Below are 24,150 nucleotides of genomic sequence, written 5' to 3' on the forward strand. Positions count from 1 at the left end.
CAAATTACCTTATAATTGCAACCAGGTATTTGTTAATTTCTTGATGCTGATTCTACAAATGACTAAGAAATTCTTTTTATTTTTATATCTTCATAACTTTTTGCCAATGGTAAGCCATTGCCCTGTCATAGCTTTTCTGACTCAGCTTACAGAGATGTGAGGGGCGCCTTAAGTTTGACTCTTGCTCTTTTTCTTTATGTTCAGTGCACTCCATTCTTTCTTTGTAGAAATGTGTAGCCTTTTATCACTTTTCTGATTGCTTCATCACAATCAGTACACAAGGGTTATGGAGGAGCAAAAAAACTAGGATGATCCAAGTCTGCTGTGTCATTCAGTAAGATCTTGTCTGATTTTCTGCATCAATCATCTTTGCTTGTTCTTGTCACTTGTTATGCTTAGTGCCCAAAAATCTGTTGATCTCAATTTTGAATACTCCCAACAATTGAATACCCATTTTAGTTTTTCTAAGATGGAAATTTAAAAAAAAATACAACATTGAGGAAAGATATCCTCTCTCATCTTGATTCTAGAATATTAAGTTCTGGAGAAATGTTGTAAAATCCATGGCAAAATATTTCTTTTTCAGGTTGTTTTAACTCATCAGTGCAGTCTGATTTCACCATGGGCCCATAATAGGCATAGCATAAGGCACTATAACTAGCTTATAGTCGAACACAGTTGAGAAGGGGAAATGCCTGTTCAATTACTACTTTATGGACCAAATTCCTGTTGCATCCTGTTATGAATATTTATTACTTGATATTTAGTTAACCTGTAGTTGTATTTATCATAACTATTTCGCATGGAAGATGCATTGCTAATAGTAGTGTGAAATGTTTGGTTGCATTCCATGCAAGTCTCAAAAGACTTTTGCATAACTGCTTTCATGCAAGTTTTCCATTCAGACTGAAGCATGCCTTTATGCTTTAACCCTTTGGGTCCTGATAGACCTTGGAGAAATCATTTTGAGCAAGGTATGCATCAAGTATTAAATGGCTCTGTATTTCTCCCAATTCTGTTTTCTAAATGTCATGCTGTTAGAGATGTATAGGTGTTGTTTGCAGATATGTGATCAGAAATGTGTATTCTACTTTAAAAGCAGTGAAAGGGCATTTAGTGCACTGAAGGGATAAACAGACAGCTGCTCACACAATGGCTGGCAGTGCTCTAGTGCCATCTTCCTTATGTTTGTGTCAGACAAATGCATCGAGTTTAATTTAAAATGGTTTAATAAGCTCTGCTTAATCCTTGGTAAACAAAACTAGGAGGGAGGTCTACTTGTTGGAACCTCTTGATAATATCGCAATGCATAATGACACCTGTGTTATTTGTTTTTTCTCTCTGCAGAGTTATTGAGGAAATCTGCTGAGCACACACTGGTAGACATGGTGCAGCTGCTGTTCTCAAGGTAGACTATAGAGATTAACCTGTCACAGCTCTCCCTTGGGGCGATCCAAGGGCTACTAACTTCTTGTGCTTTGATACCTTAATAAAAAAATAATGTGGGCTTGTCTTATTTAGCCCTGGCATTGCAGTTTTGTTTCTAAGCAGTGCAAATGTAAGAGGTTTTTTCTGGACCAAAAGAGGCTTTTTAAATTGTCCTTTGAACCAGCATAATTCTTAAACAGGTATGTCATTTGATATTGAGTTTGATTGCAGCTGTATCGTGCATGAAATCCTCGGAAATATTTCTTTATGTACTTGTAAGTTTGTAAAATATTTTTGTTCTCTCGTTCAAAGTTATTCTATTTAATAGAAAATAAGTTTAGTCATCTATGTCTTCTTGCCTTATAATTTGCACCACCTTCATATCTCGGCATCCCATTTCTTCAGTACCGTTTCACAAGTTGAGTTGACTTACAGTTAGCGTACCTCCAGATCTTTTGGCTATCTGATTCTTGAGCAAACTATTCCAGCAAGTATGGTGTATGGACAAATTTTCCTCTGACTTAGTTAGGTATGCATAAACTGGCAGCAATGGACATGTGCACGGATGTTCTGTCTTTTCAAAGTAGCTGCCTGATTTATTCATCAAAACACTGTAAAACCCTCAACTTAACATTTATTTTCAGGGTCAGCTGTGGCAAGTCAGTTATCTGCAGCTAATGCTGGAGTTCACTCTGCCACTAGTTTTAGGTTTTTTATGTTATTTTTGATAGAATGATTATAGTGCGGCATTGGACACCTGAAGTGCCAACTGGAGTGTGGCTGAATGTGTTTGTGAGCAAGTAGTTTAGCTCGTATTGCGCTGGCAAGGTCATCTGATATGGTTCCTGCTCAGTTGACCCTTTTGTTTTTATCCCAAACAGATACGTCATTTCAAATGAAGCACATTTAGTTTTATTACAAGTAATATATTTGAAAGTGACATTCAGTTTTGTTTGGGGTTCAGATTTAGCTTATTATAATTGGTTATCCATGATACTATTGCTATCCTTCTGTTCCCTACGTGTTTCTTCTCTCTGGGGATATAATTTTCTCCTTTCAAAAATCATAAATTTGTATGCAAGGTATCTTTACAATTGAATCTGTTTGAGCTACTACTGGAATGCAGTAATAATTAAGTGAAATCCTTATGCTGCTGACCTCATTGTAGTTTTAAAAGATTAATCATATTTCCTTCCAGTGGTGGACGTATAATATTGATTTGGATATGTTGGGTGTATTTTATCCCCTTTGTGTAGGCATTGGAAAGGTAAATAATTGAGAGGATTGTCCTGAAGATGTGATCATCCCGTTCTTGCCACTTCAGCAATTACAAGTTGGATGAGGATGTGCTTTGGGGAGTTTCTCTACTTATCACCAATTAAGGCCCTTAAATGGAAATTAATGGCCTCAACTTACTACCAGTCCAATGTGTGAAAAGAACTGGTTTCCTGAAGCCAGGGCGATGTCCTGGCTGAGTTGGGAGAGGATGCTGCATTAACCCCAATCAGGGCATAGATGACAGGCATCAATGCCATTGAAAGCCCATGCCTAAGTCCATTTATTTGCAACCCCTACCCTGCAGCAATCAAAAGGAAAAGTCTCATTTTCATGCATTTGGATCTCTGATGACTTGGCTTCAACCGATGGTCTTCAGGACACAGAAGCTGCAGGCTTCTGCTGATGACTTCTAGTGAGGCAGGATTCTACAGACAAGGTTTGCAGTTGGCCAAGAGGCTAACTAGTCTGCTCTTAAACTGACGGTAGCTGTGATCCAGTGAATATTCTTGGTGTTGGGGATAGCAAGTCACATCCCCTAATCCTAATTTACCTTCACAATTAGACCAGAAGTTGGAGAGTTGCAGTCATTGTTTCAAATAACTGCACTAACATTTCCATCCACAAATAGTTAGTTGGATCCGACAGTTACACTTTATAAATCTTCTATAACCATCCTAATATTAATCTAGTAATATTTGGGAAAACTGACCTAGACATTTGATATGTCCAAGTTATTAGTGGTGCCTGTGGACCACTAATTGTGAAAATTTTGTTCACACCCTTTTTTAATATAGTTTGCATTTGTTTTTACATCTGCTTGAATGTAGTATATTTTTATGTCCTGTTTCTGTGTTAACAACTAGCTGGAATCTCCTTTCCATCTTTTTCTTTACATTTCTTCTGCAGATTTTTCAAAGCAGTAGGGCTTTTTTCTGATTTGACTAAGTACTAGCTCTTTGGATTTTCCCTTTAGATTAATCTAAGGTTAGCCACCTGAAAACTGGCAGATATTCCTTTTGGGTATGTTTTATACTAAAACTAAGGACGTTGTTGGCAAAATATGTCCTTGGAGATCAATATGAATAATCAAACTCAATTGCAGCATGTAAAAGGCATAGATCACATAAATATAGAGAGACTGAGCTTACTTTTGGGTGAGGCCCCGTCAAAAGGAAGTAAATTCAAAATAGTCACTGACAGAACAAATTGGGAATTTGGGAGAAATTTCTTCATGCAGAGAGTGATTGGATGAAGAACTTAGATGGAATGATGAAATGGGTAATTTTGATGCATCCAAGAAGTTCTTTAGGGCATGGAAGATGTGGAGGGTGAAGGGAATGGAAGATGTGGAGGTAGATTGGGAAGAGGTATTTAGAGTAAGTAAAGTTTTCTGTGAAGTATAAACATGGCAGAATAATTGGGTTCAGTGGCCAGTTTCTGTCTTGTGGATTTTGTGCAAATTCTATCTGTGCTTCTTCTGAAGCTATCGCTCTCTTGATCTTTTATAATTGGTGAAGGCATGAGATGTCTTTTCAGATTTCTGGAAACGTGACATCTCAGCAAGTTTCTTTCGTGTTGTTGTATCCGTGTTTACTGGTGGATTTTTTGCGTTCACCATGATCGTTTGTTTGTTTTGTTTCCCCTCTGCTCTCACCCCAAATTCTGAATCTGCTTTTTATTATTTCTCCAGTCTACGTTCATGATCTAATTTCTAACAGTGTATTTAATGTGCAATGTCCACAGTTTTAACATTACTAGGACTTTCCAGATGTCACTGCTGAGTTTTTCAGGAATGCAATTTGAATGAAAATCATCTTCAATTTCAAAAGCAATTTTGCCATCTGTTAAAATTTATTTTAAGTATTAGAGATTTTTGGCTTGATATGTAGCTGTGACTTGTCTGCATTCTGTGATGATTTGGATACTCTGAGCATGAGAGGAGCTATAATTAATAAGTGTGATATATTAGTTAATGTGTAGCATATGCAAGTTATTTAAATCCTCCTTAAATGCTTTACTATGTTAAAGACCAGAATAATCTGTAAAGAAAAATCATACCTGTCTGTCTGATATGGTTATAATTTTTAATATTAGTAAGTCTTCTGTAATGTGTTCTGCTCAGTAAGATGTTGAGGACCTGAAGGATATGTTCGTTTTGTATTCACTTGATTGCTTTTGGTAGTACTATTCCATGCACTTTGCTGATGAAGAGAGCTTATGGGAAGAACAGATGTTGTGGAATTAGAAGAATCATAGTACAAGTGGTAAAATACAAGATTAAATTGTATGGTGGGATTTAGAACATCAAATCTATTTAGTCTCTAGCTCACTTTGTGAAGCAGCCTGTTAGATAATACACTGATGCCTGTTGTTTTTTGACCACCCACCTAATGCTTGATCTGTTAAATGTTGAGTTCTGTTGTAATGAAGCAGTGCAATTAACACAAATTGCAGTCAGTTAATGGCTGTGGAGGATAAGTATTCTTAAAGGAATAAGTAGGTGCTGCAACCAGAATAAAATTCAAAAGCCCTACAGTGTTTAACATTGTTGTTTATTTGGTAGTCATGGATTGACATTGTGAACTGTTAAGAATTGACTGTAACAACTCGAGTGTTTTAAGATTGTGTCAGGGGTATAATTAAAAAAAATCCTGAAAATGTAAGATTTGGGCAAGTATCCTTTTAACAAATAATTACAGGTTGGAGTAGTTTACAAATCATTATTTTAGCTGCAGTTTTTTACTGCCTGGTCGTCCATTCTGCTATGTTGAATTGGTCACATTTTCTCCTGTGCTGTGAATCCTTTATCTGACAGTTAGCCGGGTAGGCAGGCGGTGATTCCTCCTAGACTCCACCTTATGCCCCTCTTCAGTCAGAACTGATTTAGATGGTGGTTGTTTAAGTAAATGCATTGGCCAGTTTACCATTCCTGGCTTATGAGGAAATTGGCATAATGATCACCCTCTCAGCTGTAAGTACATTTTATGTAGAACAGATGAGAAATCTCTTGTTCTGTGACTTTGTGGTGCTGCCACAGAGGATTACATAATAGCTAATAATTCCTAACCTTTTGGCTGGTTTAAATGCAATATAAGTAGATGCTTAACCTTTTACAGAAGCACCATCTCTCTGTTTTAATTTAAAAATCTGTATTCAGTTTTGTAACCTCACGTTGTAGAGATAACAATATATTGATTCAATAATAAAGGAGGTGCGCGTATAGTAATCTGTAATTTGTGATTAATGAGTCCTCAAACCAAACAGAAAGCTGCAATTAATGGTGTCATAATTAGCTATTCAGTGGCATTATTGATCCTTCTGTATGTCTTTGTTTCACATATTTGGGAGCAGGAATAAGCGTGAAATGAAATATTCTTAAAATAAACTTCGTAACTTTACTAGTTCTTGTGTTTTTGAATAACTTCTGATTTTCTTCGGACCCACAGAAGTAATTAGTGATGTTAATAATGTATGCATGAATTGCAAGCTGACGTTCTTGACAATGCAAGAACTGGTTAGGATTACGAAAATAGCAGAAGGGTGTTTTATTGCATGATCCTGACAAGGTTCTCAAGGTTTAGAATCATTGTGCCTCTGTTTGAAAAGGCATCAAAATTGGTGAAGAAACTTCAGGTTTATTAGGAACATGATGAAAAAGGGCTAAAGAATGAAGCAGTCAATATGGAGGAGAAGCACATTTTGGATAAGGTGGATGTTGGCACCCTGTATTGAAAACTATTAACTGTTTTTGGATAAAATTCCAATGAATAAGTTTGAAATTTAATGTCTGCTGATCTCAGGTGGTTGGTAATGAAAGCCTTAATAAAGTCATAGCTATATTGTGGTCCATAGCTAGAGATATGTAGTACCTGTATGTAGTTGGGAGGCTTGATAACTGGTTTAACAATCCACAGGGTGAAGTATTATTCAGAAAGGGCATGAGGGCTTATTTTAAGAATATTTCATTTCACGCTTATTCCTGCTCCCAAATGTGTGAAACAAAGACATACAGAAGGATCAATAATGCCACTGAATAGCTAATTATGACACCATTAATTGCAGCTTTCTGTTTGGTTTGAGGACTCATTAAGCATAGAAATTCAATTTTATAGCAGAAGTTGATTTGACATGAGGAAAAAGAGCATGTAGAGAGTGGAAAATATTCTAGGTTTTTATGATCGGTACTTTGCTTTTCACAAATTCAGTGTTAAATTCTATTTGCAAGCCAAAGCTGTCTTCACAGTGAATTTGTCATCAATCAGCATTTACATAATGGTAGTGAGCCTGTAAACAACGTCTAATTCTTTGTAGATGGAAAATAAAGTAATTGAAGGATGTGTGTATTCAGGACTACGTTACCTATGGAACATATGATGTATAAAGTTCCATTTCAGGCAAGCACTCTTAGATTTTATGTAAGATTATACTTTTAAAATGTTTATGTCTAGCCTTACTGAACTCAGTGCTGCCACTGTGCAGTAGTTCATCCTGACTGTCAATCCCTTTGTTCCCATCTTGTCTGCTGATCTCAGGTGGTTGGTTATGAAAGCGTTAATAAAGTCATAGCTATATTGTGGTCCACAGCTAGAGGTATGTAGTACCTGTATGTAGTTGGGAGGCTTGATAACTGGTTTAACAATCCACAGGGTGAAGTATTATTCAGAAAGGGCATGAGGGCTTGAGAAGTTAGCGAAGAGATTTACAGGAATTGTCCCATTGTGAGGTTGCAGCTATTTGTATGGGCTGCAGAAGTGTTTTGTTCTCTTTGCACCAGAGAAAGTAAAGGGGAGATTAATGGAAATAGTTAAAATCTTATTTAGATAGAGTAGATAGTAGAATAATTGACTTGGAAGGTTGATGACGAGCGGGCATGGATTTAAAGTGATTTATGAACAAATCAAATATAACACGAACATCCTTGTACACTGTAAAAGGTTAGGATCTCAGATGCATCAAAGGATGGTAGATGCAGATTCAGCAGTGGCTTTTGGAAAGTATTGTATGGATATGCAGGGATAAAGAGCATGCTGTTGGGCTCAATAAACTGTTCTTTGAAAGCTCTGTTGCAAACTCTGGATCTGTACTGGATTAATCTGGGATTCTATGTTTTACATGCATTTGGTGTGTATATTAAGAGAGGGGGTTGGTGAGCTTTGTTAAATAGTGGTTTGCAAAGCGGAGTATTGTCAACTGTGTGGATTCAATTCCTGCACAGGCTGAAGTTATGATGATGGTTTTGCCTTCTCAACCTTTCCTCTTGCCTTGATATATTGTGACCTAGAAGCTAAACCACTGCTAGTCATCTTTCTCTGATGAGAGCACAACCCTGTGGTCTTCTGGGACTACGATGACTTTACCTTATTGTAAGATATCACGTCCTTTTTTGTGGACTATAAACTGAAGTAGAAATTGAGTTGAAATTCTAAGAGAGCGTTCCAAATTGAAAGTGAAGTGCTGCATATTTTTGATTTGTGAAGCAATGGGGCAGGAGAATTTGAAACTGAATGTCACCAAGAAACTTTTTAAGGAAATTTTGCCTTCTGGCTGAACTGCAGAACGTTAAACGCCTAAATATCAGGGCAGCAGGGAGAGCAACATCTAGAGCCAAAAAACAAACCATCCATCGCTTTGTATTGCATAGAAAGTTATAACAAGACCTAGGTCCACCTGGTCAACTATCAAATAGAAAAACAGTCACCCTCAGACAGCAGTGCAATGTGGAAAGTCAACAAAAAGGACAGAGAATGTAATCCATACTTGAAATTCGGACTTTTGATCTTTGGATTTTTGTTTTCACCGTCTATATTCTTTTCTTGCCCATGGTGTCTGTGTCAAATTTTTTGTGTCTTCTCTTTTTTTATGAATATGTGTGTGTGTGTGTGTGTGTGTGTGTGTGTTTTGTTTATGAAGGGATATGGTTTAAGATGCATAATAGATTCAAAATCCTTTCTCTGTCTTTTATTATAGTTGAAGCTGTTAAGTAAATAGTTACCAGCTATGGTTCCGTGGTTAGCATTCTACCTCACAGCGCCAGGGACCCTGGTTCGATTGCAGCCTCAGGCAACTGTCTGTGGAGTTTGCATATTCTCTCTGTCTGCGTGGGTTTTCTCTGGGTGCTCTGGTTTCCTCCCACATTTCAAAGATGTGCAGGGTAGGTGGATTGGCCATGCTAAATTGCCCATAGTGCCCAGGATGTTTAGTTTAGGTGGGTTAGGCATGGGGAATGGGTCTGGGTGATCTGCTGTTCGGAGGGGCATTGTGGACTTCTTGGGCCAAATGGCCTGTTACCACACTGTAGGGATTCTTTGATAGTTACTTCTCTGTTGCTGATGAAATTTGGTGTGAATTACTTTAGTCCTAGGCAGCAGCCTGTCAAGCAAATTGGTGTTCTCATTGGGATTTTATACATTTAGGGGCAGCTTATGGAACGCTGGGGCACTGTTATCAGCACACTCTTCCAGTTAACAGTAACAGTATATATGTCAAAAAAGGCTTTTTGTTTTGCTGTTTTCTAACAGTTATTAACTTTTTTGTAGGTTACCTCAGTTTAAAGAAGAAGCCAAGAGTTTTGTGGGAGCCAGCATGAAGAAGGTAGTAAGATTCTACTGCTTTTGTTTTGGTTAGAGTCCATAGTGAATTTTGGCTCAAACAGAGCAGTGTGTCAGAGTTATTCTGTCCTGTGTCTGTGTTTTACTTGTTCGTAAGCATTAGTTTCTTACTTTTGACTGGGTGTGCTTGGCATTGGTTCTTTACTGTATTTCAGAGTCCAGAATTTTGAATAATAACATTTGAAAGTATGCGATGATGGTAAATCACTAATTGACAGGAAATCAAGAATTGGATGTTCATTGGAATTTTCACAAAACAAGATCTTTTTCTTTGCTAAAGAGAAACACTGTAGCCTTGGCAATTACCTTGGGTATCCTATACGATCACTTGCTGTCACAGCTTGTGACTCTAATTCTAAGTACTAATGCAAATGCTACACAAATAACCAATCTCTTAGGTTCAAATACAGGCAGTTGCTTTGTTCCAAGAACAAGTGTCATTGCCTAAATGTTCATAAATGATGTCAGTGCTGTGATGATATAAAATTTGTGTTCCAAGATTGAAGAAAACTCAAGTGACTGTGAACCAAATGTGAGAAACATACAGAAGACACAAAATCGCTCAACCTTTAGCTAAACATGGTTTGTCATTTTTGACTCTTCTAATGCAGATCAGTGGATGCGATGAAGGATGGTTCAAAGTTAGAATTGATGTTTGAAATTACAACACTGCCTTCCTGAGAGCTGAATCTCAGATACAACATTTCTGGTTATATTGGCCAACATTTTTACTGAGGTGCCTGTATCACTTTATTGTAGTTCTTCCCAGAGGTCACCAAGAGCTTGAGTCAAAATGTGGACTAATTCATCCTTCTCTCTCTTAAACAGTCTTACTTTTTCTCCTATCACTTTGTTTTTTGAACTTTCCAACTCTCTCCTGCCCAAACCTCTTTTTCATTCTTGGCACTGGTTTTGAAGAGATTTATGATTAGGAAGTCAAATTTACTTCCCCACTTGCGATGTTGCTTCTCACCAGAATCTGAAGCAGAACCCAACTTTCAACAACTGGCTGACATCAGAAAGGGTTGAAATTTCTTTCAGTACTTGCACATCTGTGGTGCAATGAGGTAAACCCCAAAGTGCCACCCTATTCAATCCTAATATGAGCCTCCTGCTCCAAATCTTTACTGTGGGATGTGGAGTCTTTTAACTAATGCTTGCCAACGTGACTAAAACTCCAGCCCATCATTACTATGACACTGAAACTGTCTGATGTTTGCTGACTTCCAAATTTAACTCAGAATATCATTTTTTAAAAAAAAAGTATTAATCAGACATGCGTGTTCTGGCAATTCCAGTACTTATTGTTTATTTCTAAGTATTCCTGAGAAAGTGATGGTGACCTGTCTCCTTGAACTACTATAGTCATTGCGGTGTTGATGAGCTCTGTGCTGTTGGTTAGAGAATTATGGAATTTTGACCCAGAGACTGAAGAGGTGATGATTTTCTGATTGTATATAACTTGGCTGAGGTCTTGCAGGTGGTGGTGTTCGCCTGTGCTTGGTGTTGTTCCTGTGTACCTGCTGTCCTTGTTCCTCAGGGTGGTAGAAATCATGGGTTTGGAAGAAAGTAATTTGTGGTGAATTGTTGCAGTGATATCCTGTAGTTGGTACACTTTGTAGACACTGATGGAAACAGTGTATGTTTAAGGTGGCCCAACAAAGTGAGCTGCTTTGTCCCAGGTGGTGTCGAGTTTTGTAGTTTGCACTGATGTCGCTCTTATCATTGCCAGGCTTTACTGGTTTCCTAATCACTGTCATTTCAGGTTCTCACTTTTGCTCTCAGTTTCGGTCCATAGCTTTATACTATCACATCTTCCTTCATCTATTCATCATTGCATGCATCACCATTCCTCTACTACTGCTTATTACCAGTGATCATGAATGAGTATTCTTTCAGCTGCAATATCTGTGACCTCTATCTTACCACAAACTTACCAAAATTCTGCTCTTCAGCCTCACCATTATTTCTACTCAAGGTTCTGACTACCTACATGTTATCCCATCTATTTTCATCCCTATAAGGCACTGATTTTTTTTTGTGAAGAATATATAGAAATATACATTGTGCTTCCACCAGTAGTGATAAAGAATTTATAACTGATAAATTCTGATACTGGTTATAAAGTTGTTGCACATATGTTTCACCTGGAGGCTTAATAATATCTTCCTGCTCCAGACAAATAAACACTTTTATTTGAGCATCTTGAAAATGGTTAAATGTCTTTGGAGCATGTGTACAAGAGCTTGTAAACTGAAGTAATATTATAGTTTCTCAGATCAGAAAAAGTAACTGTTGTGCTCAAATTGACCGAATGTTGAATAGGGATACATTGCTAGTGTTTGCAATCAGGCCGTACCATTAGCAACATTCAATAATTGAGCTTTCAGGTAAGATGACAGTAATTGGCTTGTCTTGTTAAAGTCCAAGTAAAATGGTAATTCCAAATAATACAAAAAGATGATATTTAATGTGACCCGACATGTCCCTACTATTATACTTTTAAATATGGTGCATGGTTTGTGTCAAGTATTGCATGATGTAATGCTTGTGCTTTGGAAGCTTTTCTTTCAAGTGAAGTTGGACTAAAATGAATAGTCTAAGGCATGAATTTCTGTCTTAAATTCTCACAAGTGTGCATTATAATGCACACCTTAATTTATCACAGCTTTCACATTTAATTAAACAACACCTTTTATTAGTGTTGAAATGAGAAATGTTTTTTAACCCCTTTTATCGCAACTCATTTTGCAACTTGTATACTTTTATTTACTATTTACTGGCAACTACAATTTTTTCCTCCGAGGCTTACACTATCTCATGGAAAAACAAACGAGTGCAGGTAAGCATGTTAGTCTGATGCAAAATGTGTCAGTGCATGGGAGATGACCAGATGTTTTGTGATGGGTCAAGGCTTTAACTGCTGGTGGGAAGCCAGTGCTGAATGATTGTAATTTTATTAACAATACTGACGTTCTGACAGTACAGATTTACAGCTGTAGCCTACGAAATAGTTATAAATCCAAACAAGAAATTTAAGTGAGAATCTGCTTTGAAATGTATGGGGAGGGGTTATTAACAAGTAGAGAGGTTCATAGGTTCTTTGAAGAGATAGAGTTAACTTATTTGGTAATTTTCTGCATTGACAATCTTCCATGCATAACTAAATTAAAAGGATTTGTTTGTGGATACATGGATATGCTACTGCCCCGGAGCTCAGTTTTACGTGCGAATAATTAATTTCCTTTAAACTTGATAGTGGGAGTCCACTTTTCACTAGATATTAGGTTAAATGTTCTGAGAGATGTCGTGTGAATTTGAGTGAAAATAATTTATTTTTGAAAAACATGCTAAGATCATACCAGAATTGTAAAAATTGCACAGAGGAAGTACAAATTTGAGGCAAATATGACTGCCATTATTGCAAACACCACTTCAATGTTATGACAATATTTCAAAAGAAAGTTTTCCTTCTGTGAATATTTTGGTTATTCTCTTCAAAGATAGTAAGTGGTTAATAACTTATTGTGCAGGAATAGCTGTGACTTGGTTTTGGAGTCTTTATGTTAATGTTTGCCTTGAACTGGGTCAGAGGTTGCATATTATTTGGCAAGTAACTCATCACTGATTCCCCAAAGACTTTACCATTATCCACAAGACACAAAGCAGGTATGATGTGTGCTCTCTATTTGCTTGGAGGAATGTAGCTCCAACAGTGCTCAAGAGTCAGAATCACCCAGGATAAAACAGTCTGTTTGACAGACTCTTCACCATCTTAAACATTCAGTCACCCTCTCCATCACTGACGCAGAGTGGCAGTGCAAGAAGCACTCACTAATGCAATTTGCCAAAGCTCTTTCAACATTGTCTTCTTAAACCCTATGATCTCTACCACATTAAAAACCCAAGGGTAGCAGGCAAGTAGGGCCACAGGCACCTCCTGGATTTTTTCCTGAGACATGCATCATCATGTGTCAGAACTGTATTCCTGCTTTGTCATTGTCATTGTATCAAAAACCTAAAACATTGTGTATATGTACCTACAACGTGGACCAAAGTTGTTGAAGAAGACAGCTCATCACCACCTTCTGGAGTGCAAAGGGGATACATGATGAAGGATGGGTGATAAACTGTAGATTTGCTAGTGATGTCCACATCCCATGAATAAATTTTAAAAACTATTTATGATGGCATTTATACTGATCTACTGATTTTGTAAGCAGACAGTTAAAATTGAAGCTAATATAGGACATTGCTGCATTCTGTTGGAAATGATTGAAATCCACTGAGGAAAAAATATAGACTGAACTAAACTGAAGCTGAGTGAATTAACTTAATTGCATTCTTAAAAGCTGCACTAATGCAGTAATTAAATAATTATGTCCTTCAGTTTACTGACATATTTATTTTAATTTTTAACTCTATAAAACTATTTAACCTGCAGTGAGATGTTATGAAGGCTGCATAGTTTCAATCAACCACTTGGAATTCAAATAAAATGTTTGTTAAAATGCTTAAACAAAACTAAAAATACTGAAATGGCACAGATTCTGCCCAACCCTGATAAGAGGAAAATTTTTAAATGTCTTAATTATAAAGCTTTAATCAGAGTTAGAAGTTTTGAACCTTAAGCTCAGCAATTTGCAATATTTGTTTAAGTTTACCAATGTAATTTTTCACTTGTATTTAACTTATTACTAAAGCTGTTGCCATGTTTGTACAGAATTAATCATTCTGGATACCACAAGTGAAACTTATTGTTAAGCTGTCTTTCCTAACATCTGTATTTTTGCCCTGGGTACAAGTTGAATGCACTTAGAACTAGGTTATAAGGAAGGTTGTTCCCTGCCCTCAAATGCTTCCAACATGGACTTTGGACAAAGGCTTTCATTGAATGGTGGTGCTGTGGTAAACAGCATTTCTGTTTCCATTGCAGTTCAGCATGTGGTTTTTCCGAATCATTCAACCTAGCTAGACTTTTGTCGTGCCTAGAATGCATATAATGCAGACTGAAAAAAGATCTTTTGAGATGAGGAATATCTTGCCCTCAATTTGGATAATATTGGTTGTAAGTTTTTTTTAAAAAAAATGTTATTTCAAGCTTAAGGTCTGATGCTGATGTTCAGTTTATAAGCATAAGCCAACTGAGATCTACACTTAGTTGCAGCCATGCCCAATACCGTTGTCTGATAATTTTCTGGTCACCTTCCAATAAATCTTATATATTTTCTCATTTAATTGTAACATGGGCATGGTAACAATTTGAAAAGGATTTCATTCTGAGGAATTGCTTTTGTCACTTTAAAATGAATGTGAAAGAAAACATTTTATCGTAAGTAGAATGAGTATTGGGAAATGAGTGTTACCCACAGCAAAGAAAAACTGAAGGAAGAAATATCTGAGTGAGTAAAACTGTTTTCTGTATCTGCCTCTTAGAATTTCAAAGCAGTGCTCATATCTTTATATATTACAATTCAACTTTCAGCTTAAAATGAGAGCAGGAGGAATGAGTGATTCGTCAAAGTGGAAAAAGCAGAAGAAATCTCCACGACAGTCTCGTCATGCAAGTAAGCTTCCCCTCACATCAGAGCAACCGTCCATTCCAGGCCAAGTTTTGCACAGTTCAGTAGATTCTGTACCTCAGCACTTAAACAATCATCCAGGTATGGTTTAACATTTTTCCCTTTGCCCTTCAAGGAATCTGTGAAATAAGCCCTTTTTCTGAAAGGTGCTGAAGAAATCCAGCTAATTTAAATTTTGTTTCATTGAAAATCAGTTGTCTCTCTTGAATAGCACTTTAGTTGAATTATCCCATGGTCAATCCAAATCTGTAATCATTTCTAAATGTAATCAGTAAGGTCTTTCTAAATAAAAAAAACTTGAAAATTTAGAGAAGAAATCATCTTCTAGTTAGTGAAGAAAGGACCTTTTACCAATGGGTGACCATGTTTTCTTTAATCTTGATTTGGTTAAATTGAAAAGGAGTCAGTGGGAGGGCAATGGTTGATTTTAAATTAGTGTTCGCCTTCCCTTTTGTGGTGTTGATTTTACTCAGCTATAAAGTTATAGTGCTTAGCATTAGAGTCCGGATATACTATTCAATCTCTGGGGAAAAAAAATGTAAAGCCACGAATTGAACTTTGTGGAATTGGGACACGGGAACTTGAAGTGATGCATTGTCTGTAATTTGACTGCTATTACAATGTTGTTAAGTCTCATGAGTTGAAAAAAATGAATGAATAATTACTCAGTTTAAGTTTGACTTGTGAATCTATGTGCAAGATGTACTTGTTGCATTTAAAGGTGAAACACTCTTCCTAGAACATTCAGTCGTACCTACAAGCAGTGCAAGTTCCGCTTCAACTGTTATTTCTGAAGTTCCATCAACTGTCTCGAGCCCTACCACGGACAGCAGTATGGAACTTTCTTCAAAGACAACATCAAAAGAAGATCTTACAGATCTTGACCAGGTCAATACTACAGGTATCACGCCAGTAAATGCTCCTTCCACTGAGCCTGGTGAAGAGAAAATGTTAGAACTGCAAATCCAGCAAGAATCGCAGGTAAATGCTATGATTGATGGAGGTTTTTAATAATCACTTATTTCCCACCCTCTTCAAACCTTTGGTCGTTGCTTCATTTGCACCTCAAACTAAAGACACAACGGTGGGTAGGAAAGCAAGTTATGAAGAGGACATAAGGAAGCTACAAAAGATTCAGATAGGTTAGGCCAGTGGGCAAAATGTGGCAAATGGCATATAATATGAGAAAATGTGAAAGTGTATTTTGGCAGGAAAAATGGAAAAAAAAAGTTATCTAAATGGTGCAGAAATCTGAAATGTAGAGGAATCTGAGTGTCTTCATGCATGAATTGCAGTAGGCAACTACGAAAGTACAGCAAGCAATTAGGAAAGCTGATAGACTGTGATCATTTATTGCAAGAGAAATTGAACATGAAAGTATATAGTTTACAATTAGTTATACAGGGCACTAATGAGACCATGTGTGTAGAGTATGAAGTATGGTATTGGCCACCTTATTTAAAGAAGGAAGAGGATGCATTGGTGGCAATTCTAAGAAGGTTTCTAGATTACTAATTGGCATTTGCGGATAGGTGTAACATTGCCTTATCATGATAGGTTAGACTTGTGACTGCTGGAGCTTAGAATTGTAAAGATAACTTGATTAACACACATGGAATCCTGAGAAGTCTTGACAGGGCAGAACTAGAGAGGATGTTTTCTCTTATGGGCAAGTCTAGAACTAGAGGTCAAAAAAACTATTCAGGACTTGCCCATTTAAAATTCAGGAAGCAGGATTTTTCCTGAGGTTGAGTGTCTTTGAAATTATTTTCTGTTTTGAAGGCTAAGGTAGATGCATTCTTCTTAAACAAATCAGAGGTTATTGGGCCAGGAAGGTAGGTGGGAATTCAGATTTGAGCTCACCATTGGATCAACCATGATCTTACTGTATGTGGAGCAGCACAAGAGGCTACGAATACTTGCACAGCAAAGTCTATTTTCTTTAACTATCTAAACAACAAAGCATTTCAACTGACATACTTTCAAATTGTTTCGCACACATTTTCATGTAGCAATATGAAAGCAAGAACTTACATTTAGTGTTTCGTACATTATCATAAGCACAGAGTTGCTTTTGAAATATTGGCAACATACCTGACACATGCTCCCATGAAAACAATGAGAGAAGCGACCTGATTATCTTCTGGGTGGTATTGGTTGAGAGAGGAATCCAGGGCACGAGAGAATGTCTTATCTCTCTTTGGAATAATGCAATTGGGCCTTGTACTTGTGCATAAACAAGCAATATAGCCTTTGTGGAAAGCTTTGTCCAGAAGATTGAACCACAGACTGTGCAATAGTTCAAAAATGATGTACTAGAGTACCAATCCAGATTCTAGTCTCTGCAGTGGACTTGAGCCCAAAGCCTTCTGTCTGGGATAGAAATATTACTAGTCAAGGCAAAGAGAAGACAAAGGTTTGATGCGTAATGATTGCAACACTATTATTATTCATTGTCCCAAGTGGACCAACATTTTGAAGCTGTTCCACCAATTAGAAAATTGCATATTTTATCGTACAGTTGGACTGTTGTGAGAAACAACAGCCAGAAGCTCATCTGATGGGTACTGACATTTCAAAAATCTCATGTAATGGTTTGTTTCTTTGCTTTAGTTTCTTCGTTTCTTTTTGATAAAGATATGCACATTACCATCTCCAATTCACCAGTCTTGTTCTCCATGACTGAGTGAAGTCATGTCTACATTTTCTGGTTGTTGGGTTTATGGTTGTCTCAAACAATATTTTTCTTTCCACTTATTTTCAATTTTTTGTCAGGCCTTCTGTATCTGTAATGTCTAAAGAAGCTTGTAAAAACCAATTGGGTTATCTATGATTGTGACACTAAGTCATGCATGTTGGTGAACTGCCTTTGTCTCAAGTAGACAGTTAGCCCTTGACCACATCAAAAGCTTAAAATATCTTCAAAAATTGTTCATAAAGGATCTGATTGTACCATGCAAGTGAGCTAACATGAAGCTTACTATTTTCCTAGAAGAGTGGAAGAGTAGAAGGCTTTTTGCCTAAGGAAGAAAAGGCTCAATCAATGTCAGTGGAATCTATTCCAGAAGTATTTGAAGATCGCGACTCCCTCACAGAAATGTCCGATACTGCTTCAATCCACGAAGTACATGATATGGACTATGTTAACCCTCGTGGAGTTAGGTTTACACAGTCAACACAAAAAGAAGGTATGTAATAGTGATCACATGTCCTTGCCATCTTTGGACTACGGGAGCAAACCGGAGCACCTGGAGGAAACCCATTCAGACATGGAGAATGTGCAAACTCCACAAGCAGTTGCCCAAAGCTGGAATCAAACCCGGGTCTCTGGCACTGTGAGGCTGCAGTGCTAACCACTGAGCCACCATGCCCTGTTCACTGAACTCTGGAAATAAATACATTAAGGGCAATCCTGCGGAGCCTGAGTAAAGTAGGTGGGAAGAAAAAAGGTGCTTGTAAGCAGATTGAGAACACAGGTTTGAAGTGTTTGCTTTAAAGAATACTGCATTTGCTGACATGTATTGATGCTCCTCTGCAACTGTGCATTACGGCCTTTGGATGCGATGGCACATGTAAATTTTTGATGATGTTTTGGCCTGAAATCATGTGCATTCATGTTTGCAAATTAACACGTGTACAGTTGCCCACAGTTGCAAATTGTCTTTAAGTACTGCCTTTGCAAAATCCAAGGGGTGGGAGAATCCAAACCAGGGAACATAAGTACAAGAGAGTTGTGAATAAATTCAATGCACAAACAAGGAGAAATTTATACATCCAGAATAGTTAAAATATGAGATACCCACTGAAGGAAATAAATATGATAATTGTCTTGAATACTTTCAGAAAGGAACTAAACAGGTGTACTCATACGCTCTATGAAGAGACTCGTATATAAGCTCCAGCACAGGGCAGGTTGTACAAATGGCCTGTTTATTGTTATTTAATGCAACCTGCGTGGACATGTTATGAAACACCTCACAGGTAGTTGGGACTTGAATCCGGACCTTCTTGCCCGGAGATTTGAACACTGCCACTGCACCACAAGACCCTAAATAGCCTTTTTATATGCTCTGTGTTCTACATAATTTATACCAACGCAGCTGTGCATCTCTTTCAGGTGCAGCTCTGGTTCCATACGGCTTGCCTTGTATACGGGAGCTGTTTCGTTTCCTTATCTCCCTTACCAATCCACATGACCGTCACAACTCTGATGTGATGATTCATATGGGTTTACAATTACTTACTATAGCACTGGAATCAACCCACATTGCCAACTATACTTCTTTGCTTGGTCTTGTTAAAGATGAACTCTGTCGGCACCTGTTTCAGGTGAGCACTTGACAATTCATTGGACTTTTTGGACTAGTGCATTTGTAATGAGAATATATAACAACAGTGCTTCTTAAACTATTTTACAGCTTTTAACTGTGGAACGTCTTAATTTGTATGCCACCTCTCTCCGACTGTGCTTCCTTTTATTTGAAAGTATGCGGGAACATCTTAAATTTCAGCTTGAGGTAGGTGGAATTTAATGGTGACGCTGAGTATAATCAGACTGGTCAAAGCAGATAGAAGCTGCTTCACATGCATATTAATCAGGCTTTGTGGTAGCTGGCCATGATGATCATCCTGACCCTAGTTTAATCTTGGTATGGAGTTGTAAAATGCTGTTTGGAGTTCGGGAGATCAAATTTCTCTCCATTCTTTTTGTTATTTATTTTAATCTCTGAATTCATTTTCATAAGATTACATTATAACTGCCCAGTAAAAGGTTAGATGTGCAACAAGGGATGACTGTGGATGTAATGAACCTAAAAGGGTACTTGTTTAGGATATTGGGGTTTAAAATGGGTTTCTACAATTGTGGAAATATTTTTGTCCCTTCTGGCAAAGGGTCACTAGACTCAGAACATTAACTCTGTTTTTCTTTTGGCAGATGCTGCCAGATCTGCTGTGTTTCTCCACACTCTGTTCTAGATTTCCAGCACCCATAATTCTTTGTGGTTATTCTCTTGGATTAGCCACCTGTTATAGAACCTACTGAACAGCTTCCTTATCCTTTTGCAATGATAGACTCAATTTTAATTTGTAAACAAATTACAAAAATGTCTTCAACGTTTCCAACAAAAGGGATTTTTAATGTTGTCTTCTATTTTATGACTTCAAAACGCATGTGTCTTGGGGAAGAATTTAAGCACTACATTTTTCTGATGAAGAGTTTTATGTACCTATTCATAGCAAAGAACTCCAGTTATTTCTAACCAGTATTTTGCATATAATAGTTGTTTATCTCACAGCTTGCATGTTTGTGATATAGTGAATGCAGATTAATTCTATCTTCCATTTAAATACTTTTTTTTTGTTGATTTGTTGTGTTTGATTCAAAAATTATATCGGTCACAATGAAGAAGCCTATTCCAAAATTAGGAAGCTGGCATTTTGCAGTTGGACAAGCTTTCTGTTGTCGTGTTGCACTGTTGGAGGAATATGTTTTCGAACTGTAGTTGAGGCCATGTCTTGCTGGTTGAACCCATTTATAGTTCTGATATAGTTTATGGTTTAGGAATTTGTAACTGGTGTTATACATGGAAAGCTTCATGTTTTGTCTTCTCCAGATGTATTTGAAAAATCTGATGGAATTGGTCACCTCAGAGAATCCAAAAATGCCATATGAGATGAAAGAAGTGGCTTTGGAGGCACTCGTTCAACTGTGGCGAATCCCAAGCTTTGCCACAGAACTGTATATCAACTTTGATTGCGATTTCTATTGTTGTAATCTGTTTGAAGATCTTACCAAGCTACTTTCCAAGGTAAACAGTCTATAGGGAATTATTGGTCCTTTCAAATGTAGGGGTTTTCTATTAACTTGAACGTGGCATTTCTTGGTTTAATTTTCCAAATAAAAGAACTTTCTCAAAAAAATCAGTATCTGTAACACTGATTAACTTCAATTTATTACTGATTCTAAAATTGAGGAAATATAAATCCGGCTTGAAAATTCTGCTGTGGAACAGTACTGATGTTTTTTACTCACGGGAAATACACAAGTTAATTGTTTAATTTCTTGTTAAAGCGTAAATTAATTCCAGTATGATAAATTACAATGTTTTAATATCATGTTATCTGAGAATTACTGCAGTTGTTCCTATTGATCAAGCCTATACTGCAGTTTTTAAAGCTTTGTTCCACCCTACTTTATTTCAAGATGCAAGCTTATTCTCCAAGTTTGCTGTCTTTTAAGATTGCAAACAAAGTGCCGAAGAGTATCAGCCAATCTCTCTGGATTTTTGATGAAAATATGACTCCTTTAATATATTTGCATCTATTCTGTCAGTTTTACTGAACAACTCTCTGTTTCCATTTTTAGAATGCTTTTCCTGTATCTGGACAGCTGTACACCACTCACTTGCTGTCACTTGAGGCTTTATTAACAGTAATTGACAGTACCGAGGCTCATTGTCAAGCCCAGGTTCTCAGTAATACTCTACAGCTGGACAAAAGAGATGGGAGCACTCTGACATTGGAAATGGGCGGTAAGGACATTCCAAATGGTACGCAATAGTTCCAGTGGAGGCTGTCTGTTTTTCAGATAAGAAAGTTCTGCTGGGTTGGTTGCCTTATTTTGATAGGTTTGACAATCGCTGTACTGTCTGGGTTAGAGGAAGGCAATCACGAAATAAGAAAGCATCTCAAGGAAAGTTTTTTGACCTGAGTATCTGTCATGTTATTATTTGAAATGTGTAGGGTAAGGCTATTTACTTTGCTGCTAAAGCTTAGGCTGCATTTTGTGGATGAAGTTTCAGTACTGTAAAGAATTACATTTTCATATAATTTACTTCGAGAAATCAAGCCTATGAAAGAGTTGTAAGCATGTTAGCTGGTATAATTAGTCATGGTCAAGAAGCTATTCCCAAATTAAGAAATTGGCATTTTCAGTTTTGTAAACTCGCTGCTGTCATGTTACATTGTTGTAGCAATGTGTTTTTTGAACTGTAGTTGGGACCTGTGCCTTGCAGATTGAAGCCTAGTCTAGTATTTTGTCTAAAAGGATGGTTGAATCAAAGTCAGGGATATACTTGGAGGCAAAGAAATTGGTGGGCCGTGGGAATGGCTAGATAAGCATTTTAAAGAGCAGATCCAAGCGTGACTGGTTTCCTCTGCATTGTTAGATTCTTTGAACAAGAACTGCGTGTCTACAATTTCATTTGTCCATCAGCTTCATACTAAGATTTTGCTGTGTGACACAAAAATTCAAATGATTAATAGTGGCATGTCACATAGGATAAGGGGTAATTCGTACTATTTTAAACCAGGTGTGGCTGTAGGGAGTAGTTGAATTTACTCAGTTGTTACTAGACTGAATTAGCTACATGATTAGCTCTGCCATCTTGTTTGTTCAGAAGTCATTCTAAATGATTGACTTTGATCTTGGAGGGATTGATATATTCTACCAACAAGGTGCACTTTGCAAGTTTAAAGAAAACTTGGGATGCTTCCTGTTCCAAGATATTCAACTGAACAATGTAATTGACTGTATTATTATTGACAATTTCAATCAGCAAAAATTTCACTGATGAGATAGTGGACAGCACTGCTTGCTTGAGTGCCCTGAATGCAGCCTTGCACTGTAATTACGTGAAGAGAATGTGCAAATGTGATTCTCGCTTGAGTAACTTGGAAGTAATCGTAAATCGGCACTTAAGTTTCACAATTGGCTTATTAGGAGGTGTACCCTATGTCTTTAAGTAAGATTGTACTTCTGACACAGTATTCACTGAGAATATTCTTGTATAAACTTGTAAAACTCAGCTTTTAAATATAATAGGCCCTTTGTTCGTCTGAAGCAGTGTTTATTTAGAGCAGTAAAACTGTACTCTTTTCTGGTTCTGTAGATAGTTAAGGCAAAGATGGTCATCAAGAGGGTGATGTGCTCTTCCTGTTGGCTGTGGGAGATTAGGGAGAGTTTCCATGTTGCTGCTGATTATGTCTCTGATTGCAAATCCTATCAGATTGCATGGATTAGTTGGAGCAGCAGTTAGACGCTTTGAGGAATTTACAGAAGGTAGTGGGTGTGATGGATGGCTGTTATAGGAAGGGAGAAAAACCATAAGTACAGTCAGGTAGATGAGTTACTGCCAGGAAAGATAGCAGAGGGAGGCAGGTTGCACAGCAGTCTCTTGTAGCTATCCCCATCTCAAACAAGTATGCTGTTTTGGAAAATGTAGTGGGTGATGGATGATCAGCGGAATGTAGCACAGACAGCCAGCTTTCCGTTACCGAGATTGGCTCAAATGTACTGAGGGGTATGTCAGGTTTCAAGCAATCAATTGTGATAAGGGACTGTTTGATCAAAGGCACAGACAGATGTTTCTGCTCTGACAGCGAGAAATCAGAATGGTGTGTTGCCTCCCTGGTACCAGGCTCAAGAATATCACAGAGAATGTGAAGAATATTCTAAAAGGGAAGAGGGACCAGCAGGAACTTGTTGTACACATTGGAACTAACAACATGGAAAGAGAAAAGGATAAGATTCAGAAAAGAGAAAATAGGAAGTTAGGCAGGAATTTAAAAGGGAGATCCTCCAAGCTGTAATATCTAGATTATTCCCGGTGACATGAGCTTGTGACGGTAGGAGTAGGAGGGTTGAGCAGATGAATCTGTGGCAGTGGAGCAGATGAATGTGTGGCGAAGGAGTTTGAGCAGGGGAAAAATGATTTGCATTGTTGGATCATTGGAATCTCTTCTGGTGTAGAAGTGACCTGTATAAGAAGGATGGATTGCACCTGAATTGGAAGGGGACCAATATGCTGATGGGGTAGATTTTCTCGCGTGACTTGGGAGGATTTAAGCTATTAAGAGGGTGGGGCCGTGGTATGGTGTTGGTGGTTGGGATGGAGGGAGATAGTGAGGAAAGAGATCAGTCTGAGACTGATATAGTTGGGTAAATGAGTACGTCAAACAGCCAGGAACAAAGCAGAGAATGATAAATTAAACTGCATTTATTTTGATGCAAGAGGCCTAACAGGGTAAGGCAGATGACCTCCGGGCATAGTTGGGAGCATGGGAGTGGGATATCATAGCAATTACAGAGGTGACTAAGGGTTGGACAGGACTGGCAGCCTAATGTATAAATGCTATAGGAAAGATAGGGTGTGTGTGTGTGTGTGTGTGTGTGTGTGTGTGTGTGTGTGTGTGTGTGTGTGGGGTGTTGGGGGTTGGGCAAGAGAAGATAGGGAGTGGCATTTTTGATTAGG

The 24,150-nt window shown here is 37.7% G+C and overlaps 1 protein-coding gene across 9 annotated transcripts in view; it reads left to right on the forward strand.

Moving 5' to 3' along the window:
- Positions 1 to 24,150, forward strand: part of gbf1 (golgi brefeldin A resistant guanine nucleotide exchange factor 1) — a 267,167-nt gene that overhangs the window by 175,621 nt on the left and 67,396 nt on the right. For 3 of the 9 annotated variants that reach the window (XM_048563288.2, XM_048563291.2, XM_048563286.2), the window contains exons 7-16: positions 1,348 to 1,408; positions 9,243 to 9,297; positions 12,121 to 12,156; positions 14,800 to 14,977; positions 15,618 to 15,877; positions 17,889 to 18,084; positions 19,014 to 19,225; positions 19,315 to 19,413; positions 20,512 to 20,706; positions 21,264 to 21,429. In XM_048563288.2, the coding sequence (XP_048419245.1) occupies positions 1,348 to 1,408; positions 9,243 to 9,297; positions 12,121 to 12,156; positions 14,800 to 14,977; positions 15,618 to 15,877; positions 17,889 to 18,084; positions 19,014 to 19,225; positions 19,315 to 19,413; positions 20,512 to 20,706; positions 21,264 to 21,429 (1,458 nt within the window). The remainder of the gene's footprint in view (positions 1 to 1,347; positions 1,409 to 9,242; positions 9,298 to 12,120; positions 12,157 to 14,799; positions 14,978 to 15,617; positions 15,878 to 17,888; positions 18,085 to 19,013; positions 19,226 to 19,314; positions 19,414 to 20,511; positions 20,707 to 21,263; positions 21,430 to 24,150) is intronic. The other 6 variants (XM_048563290.2, XM_048563298.2, XM_048563287.2 and 3 more) reach the window with 5 other exon arrangements.

Source organism: Stegostoma tigrinum, chromosome 37 (genome assembly GCF_030684315.1).
Source record: "Stegostoma tigrinum isolate sSteTig4 chromosome 37, sSteTig4.hap1, whole genome shotgun sequence".
Classification (NCBI taxonomy): Eukaryota; Metazoa; Chordata; class Chondrichthyes; order Orectolobiformes; family Stegostomatidae; genus Stegostoma; species Stegostoma tigrinum.